Source organism: Enhydra lutris, unplaced genomic scaffold, assembly GCF_002288905.1.
Source record: "Enhydra lutris kenyoni isolate GAN:26980312 unplaced genomic scaffold, ASM228890v2 scaffoldscaffold52, whole genome shotgun sequence".
In the NCBI taxonomy this organism is placed as follows: Eukaryota; Metazoa; Chordata; class Mammalia; order Carnivora; family Mustelidae; genus Enhydra; species Enhydra lutris.
In genome coordinates, this window is record NW_019154136.1 from 3,636,581 (window position 1) to 3,651,671 (window position 15,091).

General features: G+C 48.0%; 1 protein-coding gene across 1 annotated transcript in view; it reads left to right on the forward strand.

Moving 5' to 3' along the window:
- The first annotated feature begins 2,908 nt into the window (after positions 1-2,908).
- The window catches only part of LOC111157104 (glycoprotein M6B), a 38,101-nt gene continuing 25,918 nt past the window's right edge, over positions 2,909-15,091 (forward strand). Inside the window, exons 1-2 of the mRNA XM_022518347.1 lie at positions 2,909-3,020; positions 7,832-7,951. Coding sequence (XP_022374055.1) covers positions 2,909-3,020; positions 7,832-7,951 — 232 coding nt within the window. The remainder of the gene's footprint in view (positions 3,021-7,831; positions 7,952-15,091) is intronic.

Here is a 15,091-nt window from a genome sequence, read left to right on the forward strand (position 1 = left end):
TAGTGTGGGATTTCCCACAAAGATGTATGCACTTTGTCACCTTGGGTAGCTGAACTGGGGAAACGGTCTTTTTGGGTTTTTTTTTTTCCCATTAATATAATGAGTCATAACTTAAGTCCCACGTTCTGCATGTTATATTCCAGGGGCATGGAATGCGTTGTTTTCTGCTAATGCTGGGGAAGAACTGGGGGGGGCGGGGGGGGCGCAAACTAAATGGCTTTGGTTCCGCTAATGCCGTAGTGATTTTGGACATTTTCTAGTTTTCTTATTGAGTATGATAGTTCTTTCCATGCATTGGGTCCTGACTGTGACATGTGATAACCATTTACAGTGGGAGCTTCAGAGAGGGGACATCAGCTCTGTGGCCCTGGTGCTGATGGAGAGGGGTGAGGGGGTCCCCTGCCGTTTATGACTTGGAGATTTGGAGGAGGAGAATTGGTAAATGTCCTGACCCTACAGGGGAATCTTATCACAATGCTGACATAGGGAATGGCCTTTTTAGAGAAGTAAGTGCTTTGCAGTAAAAAAATGACAAAGTAGAAGTTAAAATTCATCTGTTTTTTTCCTAGATAAAAACTGATCTCAAGCGCGATAGCCCGTAGAACGTGCTCAGCCACTGTTAAATTACAATGCGGTGAGATGCCGCTCACCTGTCTCCCGCAGGCAAAGTTACAGACTCTCCCAAGGTGCAGGAACGCGTACTACACCTGCAGTGGCTCTAATAATATCACCAGCCTTCATGCCAAGGTTATTTCCCACGGCCGTGAGATCGACCGACAGGCACAAAACAGTAGTGATTTTGCAGGGCGGGAGCACAACTCCGTTTGACTTAGGAAGATGTTGGTTCCGCCAACCATTTTACACCTGCAAACATGGCAATTTCATGTGCTTGAGCCTAACAGCAGGCTTGGGTAGAAAGCTGCTTGTGTTTATGCAGAATTTCTCCCGTACACGGTACTTTAATAACACTGTTTCGTAAGCAGCGCAATTTCATTATTTTTTCAACTAATTAAATTTCAGAGTCTGATGACATCTGCATAACATGAAGTTTGTAACCATTTTGAAGTGTGTATTTCAGTGCCATTAAGTATTGTAACTTTAAAATTGGCAGTGAAATTCAATCCCTGCATGAAACCTACCTCCACCCCCCCCATGAAACAAAACAGAAACGTTGCCCTTTCTCGTATGTATGTATTTTTAATTTATATGAGTGGCCAAAGAGCAATAAGAGAAGCTTTGTGGGAGTATTTATGAAGCTGAGGAATGGAGATAAAAGTAACAATTGATTTCCGTGATGATGAGAGATGAAGTTTGCAAGGGCCTAATCACGTACAAGCCTCTCACGGTTCACAGCGATGTTTTCCTAAAACAGATGATTTCATGTAGTGCCCACTTTTTTATTAATATGGTATTTGCCATATTAATAAATCAAAGTAACCATTGAAAAACCGTTAATAAAACCATCTTGGTCTCTGCAAAACCATACCTTTTTTGTTTTCCTCTCCAAAAGCAAGCGAGGGGCATGAAACCAGGATAAAATCCTTACTGCACAACTGCATAGCTCATCCTCATTTAGGTACGGACGGCTGTTATTTTACAGCAATTAAATACTATTTAACACCGAATCTACAGGCTGTACTACCGGCATCGGCCGTCTGTAGGCAAAACCTCATTAGCTAGTTAGTCACGGTTTCAGAGACAAAATCAGAAGCAAGAGACAATGCCTGGAGGAACTTTAAAAATTGCCAACATGGATAAACACTAGCTGTGGAGGTCATTTGGAAATGGCAGGTGAACACAAGGGGCCGTCACATGTAGAGTTCAGGCGTGAGTAAGCACACAGGCCGGGGCGTGTGTGTCCGCTGCCACCACGGGGGCTGTGGTCACTACGGGACCACTTATGCCGATCTGGAGGATGGCTTATCTGCTCATCTTAATTTAGACGAACAAGTTCACGTGCCAGCTGCACCCAAGTCAAAAACCCAGACAAGTATCATCTTTGTCATTTCCCAGTTTGCTCGCCCATTGTCATTCTGGGCACACACACACACACACACACACACAGGCATGAAGTGACAGTCACAAATGTTTCTGCCTGCCTGTCACTCCGATTTCATTTGAAATATACAAGATAAATGTTGATTTCTTTGAAATGTACATTGAAAATTTTGACATAATTGGAGAAGGCATTATATAATTCTTGAGCCGGTGGATCTGGGTTTTTGTGTTTTCCTTTTAAGCCTTTCAGCAAGGGATTTAATTTCCGAAATCTAATCCTGTACATTTTGTCACTTCCCACACAGTTTTTCACTTACATCTATTTATTCCCCCTCTCTGCTCCTCCTTTTGCATTTGATTTTAGTAGTTGGTGCTAAGGGCTATACCTGCCTCTTAATCTGGGGTCTTATTGCCCAGTGGGAATTCTAGCTTTGGATCATTACTTCTTTGGAGAATTATTTAGATTATGATTAAGAATAGAAATTAAACTTAACTTTATAAATTGACCTCAACTTCGTTAGTTGGCCTCACTTCCTTCAGCAGGACAAAGAGAGCTATTTCTTTAAATTGGGAGGACTTTGTTCCTATTTCAACAAAAAACATTATCCAAATCCTTTAAAAATGTGTGTGTGTGTGTGTGTGTGTGTGTGTGTTTGAAACTGCCTCACGGCTCTTGCCACAGAACACTACTTAGATGGTCAAAATTCCCCCAGAAGTATTCAGGAGATATTCAGAAATGTTTAGGGAAAGCAAGCTGGTCTTCCCAGATGGCTGTAAGAAATGCCAGGTTATTACAAATAACGGTTTTTACATAGGACACATTCCACTGAAGCGTGAGGACTGAATAAAGAGTTTCACTGAAGTGAGGTTAGTGGAAGGACTGAATAGGACAGAATCAAAGAACCAGATCATGGGCCTCACCAATCAAGAGATTTCTATTTATTTCTGTGGAGGATTACTTGATGTCCATTCATTTGTGAAAACTAGTGCATCTCGAAGTGCTGAGAGTGCTCAGTCAAGGGGTAGAAAAACAATTGATTCAATTGCTGTGCTGTGCGGGAAAAAAATCTGTGATGCAAATTGTTTTTATTACATGTAGGGAATTGGAATCTACTGGAACCATTAGAGTCGAGGTAGTTAAAGTGCCTGGAATTGCCACTGAAATAATTTTGAGAGCTCCAGGCATCAAACCAAAAAGGAAGAACAACGTAGCAAATGGGAAATAATGTGTAATTGGAAATAAACTCTAGGATGTAAGCAGTGTAAGAAACGAATTCAGATTGTTGACTTGGGTAGAGAAACTGACACATTCATTTAATTTTTGGAGCGAATGTCATGTCTTATGTGTTTAGGTTGGGTTTTGTTTGTTGCGGTTTAAATGCGTGCACTCTGGGCCCTGTCTTCTTTTTTTTTTAGGAAGAAAACTCTTCTAGAATATATGGCCTGTGAGCTAAAAACCCTGAGGGACACATTTAATGTGTCATGCTCTTCCTGGTGATGTAGATGTGATTTGATTTCGAGATCTTTTATTGACAATTTCTAACTTGATTATGTGAGTTCTGTACAGAGAAAGTTTTAGATGTAGTTTTTCCCTCGAAGGATCTGCCAAGGAGGACATTTGAAGAGAGGGTGTCTGGGGACTAGGCTGTAGAGAAAGGCCTGGCAGGCCAGATGGTGCCGGACGTATGTGGTAGGTATGAGACAGCTTGCTTTTACCTTATTTTATTTTACTTTATTTTTTTAGAAAGTTAAGCGTGGTGAAGATCTCAGTGAGCCATTTGGCACATCTCCTACTTTTATATGGTTGCTTCCATTAGCATATTTTGTAAGGTTTGGCCTTGCTATTTCAGGAGACAAAGAATTCCAGCCCCTTTCTGGAAATTTAGATTTGCCTTGCTTGAAATTGGGTGGAAACCTCAAGTTCCGATTGTCCTGTTATGAATCGCGTTTTTCTATGACTTGAAACTACAAGTCGATTTAGAGTAAATCATCTTGATGGCATGACTTGGGAGCCTTGATGTATCAGAGAACGTGTGAAACAGCCAGTGAGCATCCCCACGACGTAAATTTCCCCTCACTGGGACTTGGTGATGGATGGGATTGTTCCAGAGACATGTTCTTGCTTTTTTTCTCCTTGGGACCAAATGTCCAGCCCTGTGAGATGGCCGGCCAGGAATAGGGATGGCTGTGGCGACACACACTCGCTTGTAAGAAAGGGAGGCTCCAGTGTCAGCTGCACAAATGTGCCTGGTTGTTCATTCATTCGTTCATTTAATAATACTCTCCTTTGAAACATCACCCATCCTCTATCTTCCCAGCACGCTGCACAGGAGTACAGGGGCCCTTAACTCATCTTAGGGACCATTACGTATAGCAGGATCTTGATTTTAACCATAATTTTGCCATCTCAGTGCGGATTACATAGCAGGACAACAGTAGCAGAGGGGAGAACTTTCCTCCTCAGCCTGCCCAAGGACCTGTCTCTTCCAGACACGTGTGAAAAAGAGAAAATAAACTAACTTCCTGTCTTGGAGGCCGACTGGATTAATGGCGTTGACTTCTTTCTATATCCAAGCCTTACCAGCCACGTTCCGTAGCCAGGGTCAGCACGCTTCATCCATGAAGGGCCAGGGAATAAGTATTTTAGGCTTTGTAGGCCACACAGTCTCTGTTGTAACTACTCAGATCTACAGCTGTAGCGTGAAACAGCCGTGGATAGTATATGAACCAATAAATGTGGCCGAGTGCTGATAAAACTTTATTGACAAAAACAGGTGGCCATCGTTGGCTGACCTCTGCCATTTCTCGTGGTGGTGTTAGGGCTTTCCTTTAATATTTGAAATAATACCCACGAATGAAGGACGATAGATCCAGCTTTCGAAGACCTTGCCTAGGGAGTATGGTCTCTCGAAGGAAGCTCGGTCTTTGACACTTTGTTGGCTCCAGTGATAATTTCATAGATGCCAGAAAGTAGACCGGCCCGCAGTTCAGTTATTCCAGCCTTGTCGCAGAAATACCTCACACTCTCTAAGTAAATGGGAAAAAAAGGTACAAGTCATCGTTTTGTTTTCCTCAATTCCCCATTGTCTGCTTCATACCCACCTTTGGTGATGACCGCCCATGGTTGTGACTGTCACCATTAGCCACCACGGCTCCCCTCAGCCCTAGCTGTCTGTAGTAGTTCAGATGTCACCGACTTGGGAGGTCTCTTGCCCATCCCTGGCTTCCGCTCCCTGGCGGGAATATTTGCCGTCCTCCCTCGGTAGGGCCTCAGCAGGGACCTTCCTGGCTGTGTGCAGACGTTTTCCCATTTCTTGCCAGCTGCCCAGCATTGACACATCGACACTGTTTTAACAGACCATTCGAGCCGAGGCTTCTCCTTGCAATCCTGTGACTCCCTCATAAACGTTGGGACCCTGGCCTTTTTAAACGAAACGTATGCCGTGCTCTTTGAAATTTTAGAATTAGTCTTATATTTAACGTCTCCCAAGATTTGGTTCCAAAATGGGAAATAGACATGATTTTCTTTTCTTTCACGGGGAAAAATTTACTGTTGTGAAAAGGCCTATCCCAGAAAGACTGGAAAACAGCCACCCACTTGCTGACCCCATCGCCACATCTGCTGGAGAGGCAGTATTTACGCTGAACTAAGCATGTCTGGCATGGCCGCCATGTTTTGGTCAGAAAACCTAGAAGCTTTGGGCAGTCCCTGGTTCTTTATTGTCCTTGCCTAGCAGCCTGTGCCTGATTGTCTGACTGTCTGGAGACTTCCCCATGCATGAGGAGAGGAGAACAGAGAATGGCTGTGTCCGTGTAGAGACGCATGGCCTGGCCTGGGTGAGGTCAGTGTGGTGGGGGACCTGGAGGTCCGTATCTTGGTCCACAGGGTCCCGGGGTGCTGCCTTGCCTTCAACCAGATACTGCCCCAACAGACAGTTGATGGGGCACCTGCTGTGCATTGGGCATGGCGAGAAAAATGGTATTTAGAGGACAATGACAGATTTCCAGATCAAAAGTGCTCGAGTGAAGACTGGGCGTCGTTGCTCTCAGACAACGTAGCCCAACCCGCATCCGAGAGAGCATCTCCTGGGCAGGGACGCGGAGCTCTAAACCCAGGGCAACTTGAGAGTTAAGTCCTTTCCAGAACCCTGAGATAACACCAGGCACTTGGGACCTGCGCCCTTTCTTGGGGAGGCACAGAAGCACAGCTCACCTCCACACTGACCTCAGAGAATCTCCTGTCGGGCGGACCGCTGCCTCCGCGAAAGAGCAGGAACTTGGAGCAGCTGCGCCCGCCACAGGGGGCCGGCCTGGTGGTCTCGAGGCCTGTCCTCTGTTGTCACATGGCCCAGGCGTGGCCCCGGGCTCCTCCTCCCCTAGCTGCATGATCAGGGGGGTGGGCGACTGACCTTCTTCTTGCCCTTGCTCCCTCCATCTGGAAAGGTAGACTCCTCAGAGCCCCGATGTCATAGGACAGTGGGGGCAGACATCTGACCTTGGATGATGGAGGGAACAGGTGCAGCATGCTTGGCGTGGCGCCTGGTGTCTCACCAGCGCCCCGTAAATGCGGGCTGACCACCAGAGAGCAGCGAGCAGGTCCTTGCGCAGGTCTGACCTTGCTCTAGCATCCTTTTTTTTTTTTTTTTTTAAACCGCTTTTGAACATCTCTGAACGTCTTTACATGTCCTTTAAGAGTTGGTGGAAGCCATCAAGGCTTTCCCTGAAACAGCACCCAGAAAAGCCCCCACTCACCAGTGGGAGAGAACTCCGGGAGCTTTTGGAGACCGCACACGCTTCCAAGGGGGTTCTGTGAAGGCTTTGCGAGGTGCTCCGTGCCCCTGGTCCGACATTTGCTTTGTCTGTGGCTGCTGGCTCTGGGGCCCTGTGGAGCGTTCTGACCTCCTGCTGATGGAATCATGGCCACTGTCAACATCAGAATCCCTTTTTCACCTTAAATATTTGTGCCCCCGAACTCCTTATTTGGTTCTGTGAGGTTCTGTGTGATTGGCATACGTGAACTGGCATATTTGACCTTCTGAGCTCTTAGGGATTTTAAGACTGTGGCTGCACTCATAGTTACGAGCAGCCTTTTCTGGGTCAGGGACACAGGCAGACCCGTAGCTTTTTCTCCAGTCCCTTAAGAAGTGGGAGAGAGAGTGCTCTATGACACAGGGACCCAAGTTCCCAGGAGGCCACTCGTCACCATGTGTGTGAGGAAGCAGGGGTTGGGAGCCCAAGACCGGCAGCCCATTTTCTCTAAAACACTGGGAGGTCATCGGAACAGGATTTAATCCAGAACATTCTGGACTCCGAAGTACTGAGCTTAAGACGAGCTGACAGAGAATACTGCAGGTGTCAGTGGGAGGACAGAAGTTTGGTCCAAGATTCAGCAAGTCATGGGCTCACTGGCCAGGTTTTCAAGGCTGCAGCCGGGCCCCACCACGGAGGCCGTGATTATGACGCTCTGTTGGTCCAAAAGGGAAACAACCAGAAAGACCAGCAGCAGTCTTGGGAGAAGCCAGATTTCCACCCTAAATAGCGTCTGCCCAAAGTGAATGTTCTGAGGGGCGGGGTGGAGGCGGGGGGACATCCTGGTGACAAAAAGGAAGGAAAAGGCGGTTTGGGTGAGTTTTGTCAACGTCAAGAACAGAGGAGACTGCAGCGTTCTCGATGCTTCCTGCCTCGGTGATCAGCCGGTACGGAAAGGTTGCATTTCAGTCTCATGTTTTTTAAACTCGTCGTTTCCTTTAACTGTATGGTAAGAGAGTAAATGCTGATGTAGAACCTTTGCTGGAGATAGAGACACTGACTCTTTGCCACCTGAAATTGGCAGTGAACAGCAGAGCTGAAATGGAAATTGGCAGGTACCACTGGATGTACCCAGGCTCAAAGAACCACCAGTACCGTCCCGTGCCGACCCTGGGGGACAGGGCTAGCCCCTTGAGCAGTCCAGGTAAATACAGCCTCGGGCCGAGTTCGAATAGCAAGTCAACTGTTACCTTTAATATTATTTGTAATGGCTCTTTCAGTGTGGTGCTATTTTATGTTTTGTTTGATGCATTAATTTGTTCACAGGGGCGCGGGTGGAATTGGCTCTTGACGATTTTTTTAATCATCTTTTGTTTTTCTCTCCTCCTCTCCATTCCACCCCATCTTTGGCCTCTTTCTTCTCCCTCCTTCCCCTTTCCTTGCCCTCACCTCCTCTTCTCAAAGGGAGCAGTGTGCAATGACTTAAAGCTTGGGGGGTAACTCCGAAATTGCGAATGTCTGAACCAGTAGTGGGGGGTGGCGGTGGGTGTCACGTGTGTCCTCCTCCACAACACCGAGAACGGGGCCAGGGCGCTCCAGGAGCCTTGGCTCCAAGAGGACCGGGAGTGTCCCCAGGTGGCTCCCGGCCCCACTGCTTTGCAGCACTCTGTTTGAACATCTATGTCTTTGAGAAGGATAAATCCAAGTCCATGACATGAGGATCAGATAACTGTACTTGATCCCATCAGGTAGGTCTGGTGGGTCTGGTTTCCAGTTTCCTCGCTCGCAAGGAACACTGGTCTCCCAGGACTGCATGATTCTAGGTTGGAGTGAGACGTGGGGGCACAGAAGCGGGGAGAACGCCCACCCTCCCACTTGCCAAAGTCTACACCTATCTTAGGACCCGGCTCAGTTAGCGAAAAGTCAGAGGACTTCAAGTTATTTAAAATGTGCATAGATGGGGATGGTGTTCCTTAGTGTTCCTTAGTGTTACTTCTCCCAAATGGGTGCACTGCATACTTTTTAAGGAATCAGTCAGAAATGATCGTGTAGAATCTATAATTCAAGAAAGAGCAACCCCGAGGTACAGTGCAGGACATGCATTGAGTTCCAAAGTCTAACCCTGTCATCAGTTTAATACAACTTTTTCCTTCAAAACCCATATTGTGGCTTCGGGTTAATTAACATGAAGTCTGATTTCGGATTTCTACATCTTGAATTACGCATTTTGTGTTTTGACCTATGGCCGTCAGGCATCAGCAGTGTGTGTGTGCGCGCGCGTGGTCCAGTTAGAAACAGCGAGTGAGAAGTGATATAGACATCTGTTCTCATAGATCCTTGAAGGGATGGAGAGGGTTCTGGAATCTTGATTGAAGAATTGCTGTTAGACATGATCTATTCGTATAGTGCAATACTATTCAGCAGTGAAGTAGAAAGAGATGTTGCTAAGTCTTATAACTTGGGTGAATCTCAAAAACATTACACCAAGTGAAAGAAGCCAGACATAAAAGACCAACTATTGTCTGATTCCATTTATATTATATTTCCAGAATTAACAAATGCACAGAGACAGAACATGGATTCCTGTTTGTCAGAGGCTGGTGGAAAGGGAGTGTGGGCCGTGACTAATGGTTACAAGGAATCCTTTTTGGAGTGATGGGAAGGTTTTAAAGTTACATTGTGGTGATGTTCACACAATTCAGAGCCATCGAACTGCACACTTGGCACAGGTGAATTGTATAGGTAAAGGGTATCTCATGCTGTCTTTAAAAAGCGCCCCCCCCACCGGCCCCAGGACCTTTAGATATGCACAGTTTGTGGGGGAGGGGAGATATTTGGTACCAGGACAGGAAGGCTTCCAAGTTACCAGAAACTGCTAGAAAGCGCCAAGTAATCTCAGATCTGAACCGGTTTTGCTGCCGGGTGAGCCACACCAAAACCCCCCATCCTGCGTTTTCAGAGCTTTTGGAATTCTGGAACACTCTGAGGAGAAACACGGAAGTCTGACAGTATCCCGTTGCCGGTAAGACTTCATGTGAGAATTCTGTGAACGAGCAAGCAGGCTCTTGTCTGAGGGGGAGAAAACAAAAGCCCTAAACCTGGTTTCTAGAATCAACTTCCCAGATCCTGCAGTGGCCTTTACAAAGCGCACACAGTCTGACCTTTTTGTCTGTACTGACGGTGGTCCCTGGAATGCACGTGCCTCCTGGGCACACACCCTGGGGACGGTTTGTGGCTGGACCCAGCCACGTGGCCCTGGTGCGAGGGGACCCGACCCAGCCGAGTGAGCACCTTCCCAGTCGCTTGGAGAGTTTGTTGGCTCGTACATCAACGCAGTTGCCATTCTGTACTTAGATCCCAAACCAGATGGTGTGAGGGAAAAAATAGAGAATTCCATATGGCTCTGGTGTGTCCCCCCCCCACCCCTGAGTTCTCAGTTTCTTTCCATGGGGCGGGGAAGAGGTTTCCAGAGAGGCCGAGCTGATCTCTGCCAAAGGAAAGTGCCCATCCTGCACGCGGCCATGATAGCAGTGAGCCCCTCCGCCTGCTGCCCCAACTGGCTTTCCCGGTGGGGCTGCTCGACGCTGGTGTAGACGGTGTGGTGTAGGCTTCCGAGTGGAGGCCCCGGAGGCTGGATCCTCTGCTCCGAGTGCGATCTGCGGACTGGCCTCACCTGGAACCCGTGACAAATGCAGAGTCTCAGGCCCCAACCCAAACCTGCTGGCTCACAGCTCGCGTCTCAGCAGGATTTCCAGATGGTTCCAACAACATGCGTTAAAGTTGAGAAGCACTAGCTTAGAGGAAGGCCCAAGTAGTAAGAAGGGAGACCTGGAAAGGAATTGAAGAAGTGATTTTTTTATCCTCTAGAGATCTAGAAGTCTCTTTCTCTTTGCAAAGGCTGAGGACTGCCCTGGGGCTTCACTCCTCCCCGTCTGTCTGTGGAGAGGCCGGTTATCGAGGCCCTGAGTCCTGGTTAGTTTGAAGGACAGTGACCTTGGATTCTCTCTTCTGCTTGTCTGAGGCCAGGCCTCCTGGGGGACCTTGGTTTAAAGTCTTGGTGAAGGGGGGTGGGGGAGGGGCAGCACAAGCGGGAAAGGTCTGTCTCCTTGTGGCAAGGAGAGGGCGAGGGGACCGCTGGTGCAAGCTTAGGAGAGACTCAAATGTTCCTCGTCGCGTTCCTTACTATACCCCAGTGACTCGCCAGATGCTGGTACTTCCTCTAGGCTCCGAGCAAATGCCCCAAGGCAGACCCTTCACGCACCGGCCCACCCGCGGCTCAGTGTCCAGTCTGAGAGCTGAGCAGCAGCAAAACCATCCCCTTCACCAGTCCCCAGTCCCCTCTCTGCCCGTTTCCCAAATCTGAATTGTTTTGGTGCTCGGTTTGAGAGGGCCGTAGATCATTCCAGAAACCCAAGGAGCGCACGCGCGCATGCCCTCTCACCCATGGTCATGGGTGAGTTCTAGGGAGCTGCCCTGGTGTGACCCGGGACGGCGAGCCCCCTCACATCTCCAGCCTGTACCCCTCATGCATTTTGGCTTAAACCGGGGTTCATCGTGGACGCAGGGCAAGTGAATCACAGCCCAGGCCCCCCGCGATAATGTTTTGAGGGTTTGGGGGGGTTTTCTGGTGGTGGTCGTGGTGGTGGTTTGAGTTCTTTGCAATTGGTTTCCTGCCATGGGTCAATTGTTCCGTTTTTCGCATCACCTGCAGTTCTCACAAAACACGTGCCATAGACAGTGAGTCATGATTTTAGAGCTCATTTACCAAAGGCTGTTATTATGTCAGCCAAATAGGTATAATTTCTTGTTTACGAATGTTCGTTTTTCTATCAGCCGTCTTGTTGGTGTGTGATCATGCTTGATTATGTAACAGCGGCTGCCGTGTTCAGGACTCCCTTTGCCTCTTGGTCTCGTGGCTGATCCCCTCAACTCCGAGTCGGCAGACAGAGAAAGGCAGAGATGAAAAGCACGTCGATCAGTATTGAAGATCTGGACCTTTCTCTCAGACACGACATCTGGTTGTAGGGACACCGACTTGGATTATCCAAAGCAGCGATTCCCCCCTCCCCCGTCTCTTAGGATTAGTGACATCTGGTCTTGTCTCCCTTCATGATACCCCTTGTGTGCTGTGTTTCCGTTCGAGTTCATGAAAATGAATTGTGCTTCGAGACCTTTTGGCACCCTTAAGAGCTAACTGGAGATGCTGTGAAGCAGGAGGCTCGAGTCCGCCCACCTCCCCAGGCCGTGTCCTTTCGGGCACCCCCTCCTGTTCACTCACAAATAAGCCACACACACCCACGTGTTTCCATGTCTGTCAAAAGCTTATATAAAATGGCTTTTGTGCTAAACAGAAAGCTCCGCGTGTCAGAGAGTCATGTAGGTGGGATGAGTCTTTCTCTGAAGACCGTCATGCTTGCATTTTATCTGGAAACTTCTGTGGATGGTGCTTCCCCCCAAGGAATAATTGTAGTGGTAAAATGTCAGGCAGGGGGAAGTAAAGGGATCAAAATGAGCCTTTCGTGCTCTTAAAACAACCCTGTTTACGTTCCTGTCCTCTTTCCCAGTGGTAATAAGCAGAGGTTATGGACATTCCTGGGAGGACTTGACTTAGCCCAAGCTGGTGATGCCACCCACCGCATTTTTTGTAAATAAAATGTTATCAGAACACACCCCACCCATTCACGTACAGCTTGTCTGTGGCCGCTTTCCTGCCACAACAGAATCGAGTGGTTGAAACCACATGCTCTGAAGAGCCAGAAATATTTGCTCTCTGGCCCTTCACAGGGGAAGAAAATCCTGCCAACCCTTGACTTGAAATGCTTGCATTCTTAGCCCACGTTGCAGATTTAATCTATTTACGGAAGACAACACCCAGAGACTTTGCTAGTCACTCACTTTCCTGAGGTCGTCATCTGGGATCCCTCCTTTACTTCTCTCCAGGCTTCAGAATCCTTGCTCCCCGAGGGGACCCACTGTTCACAGGCTTTAGGCTAAAGCTCAGCCCTTCTTCTAAGCACCTTGACCCTTTCTAGAAGCTCAGCCCCTCTGGTCTCTTTCAGGTTCTTCTCTGAGCATCCCTGTAATGAACCAAGTCCTGTGACATGATGTCAGGGGGTTCTTCTTATCAGCTGTGCCCTCCAGTATCCTTCAGATTTTCTCTTCTGTGACCTATAAAGCCTGTGTCTTTTTAATCAGTGTAATATTGGGGGTCATTTTTTAAAAAAGCTTTATGTATTTGAGTGAGAATGTGTGTGGGGAGGAGGGGTGGGGGGGGAGGGAGAGAGAGAGATAGAGGGTGTTTGTGTTTGTGTGTGTGTGTGTGTGTGTTAAGCAGACTCAGTGCTGAGCACGGAGCCTGAGCGGGGCTCGATCTCATGACCCTGAGGTCATGACCTGAGCAGAAACCGAGAGCCATCTGCTCAACTGACTGCAACCCCCCAGGCATCCCGGGTCTTTTTTTTTTTTTTTAATCACCCAGTACTCATCAGGACAAGTGCGCTTCTTAATCTTGGGGGTCATTTCTCTAAGTGGTGTTTCAGACTATGAGTCTCTGATGCCCTGAATCAGAATCACCAAGGATGCTGGCTAAGCATTCAGATTCCTGGGCCCCACCCACCTTGGAATGGGTCCCAGGAATTTGGTATGTTTTAATATGTTCCCCAGGCAATTCAGATGTGCTCTGAAGTTTGAGCACCATGACTGTATGTGCAGAGGGTCATAACCTTGGTTAGGAAACTATATCCTCGTTATACCATCTCTGGCAAAGTATCATTTCAGTTCAAGATAACCTTTCTGAAATTGAAATTCAAAGGCAACTTGTATACCTGTTGACGCACCAAGATGCCCCAAACTAAATCACCACATTGTAGCAGACCGCACTACCGAATTCGACGACTGCTCCTCTTGACGTTCTTATATTGCCATTGTGTCTTTCTGTATTAAAAAATGTGGGGATCCTGTTGTAGAGTCACTGGCAAACTCCAGAGCTGTGGCTGCTTATTCATTACCTACTGTTGCGTGGCAAGTTAATTTTGAATTTAGCAGCTAGACACAACATCTGTTATCTCCATTTCTGCAGCTTGGGAGTCTGGGCTTGGCTTAGCGGTGTCTGGATGTCCAATGAGGCTGCTACAAAAGTGTCAGCTGAGGCCGCAGTTTCATCGGAAGGACCAACCGTGGAAGAATCCACTTCCCGGCTCACTGCGTGCTTGTTGGCAGGACTTGCTCCCTCACAGACTGTTGGCCCAAGACTTCTCTGGATTCTTTGCCATATGTGCATTCCCCTAGATCCTCATGACCTGGTAGCTGGCTTCATGAGAGAGAGCAAGTGAGCGGATGAGAGAGAAAGTTCCGGCAAGCCAGAAGTCATGGTCTTTGGAAACCTCATCAGGGAAGCACGTCCCTAGGTCCAGGCCGCACTCAGGGAGAGGGACTCACACAAGGGTGTGACCATCAGGAGGCGCGGGGACCTTCGGGAGTATCTTAGGAGGCTGCCTGCCACAAGCCGTATACACATTTCCGGGTAGAAGTGTGTCCTTCCTCCCCTCTCTCCTTGAGGACAGTGGCCCCTTCACTTTCCTGTCACCAAGTAGAGGAGCCTGTGGGTTCTGCAGCCACAGAATCTGTCCCCCCAGACTACCCCACCCAGGTGGGGGGTGGCTCCTGCCTTTTGCTGCCGATCCTTCGTTCCCCAGAGAGATTCACAACCCTCTTAAAATTACTAGTGTCTTTTGTAAACATCAAGCTTAAGAAACAGGTCTCTCTTTTTTTTGGAAGGTATAATTGACGTGTGTACGGTGCTTGCATTTAAAGTGGCCCATTTGTTAAGTTGGACATACGAATGTGCCTGCGAAACCAGCAGCACAGGCCAGATGGTCCTTCGATTTGCAGGTGTCCCCAGGTCCCTCTGTAGGCCCTCCCTCTCACCTGTCCTCTCCGACCAGTGCCGACGTGCTTTCTGTCTCCCTGGGTTAGTTTCCATTTTCTGGAATGGCCCTTCTGATGATTTGTTCACATACATTCCCTACCATTTCTCGAACCCAGCCATTCCTGTAAAATGTGGTGTGACACTGACTGTGTTAGATAATAAAAATCCCACTGAATAAATTGTAAAGATCCAATTGGTTCTGTTAAATGGTGGATGACTCTGTCGGCATCCCATCGAGCAAGTAGAGGGGCTCTGAGTATTTGTTCAAAATGGAGGGTTTTCAAAGAAGGAGGGTGGGGCAAGAAATTTTATAGTGGAAGGAAAGGATTGTTCCAGGGAAGGCCCTTCTTCCCTTAGGGGGAAAAGCAAGGGGTCCTGACATCTCATGTGGATGACCTCATCTTTCCTTGGGGGATG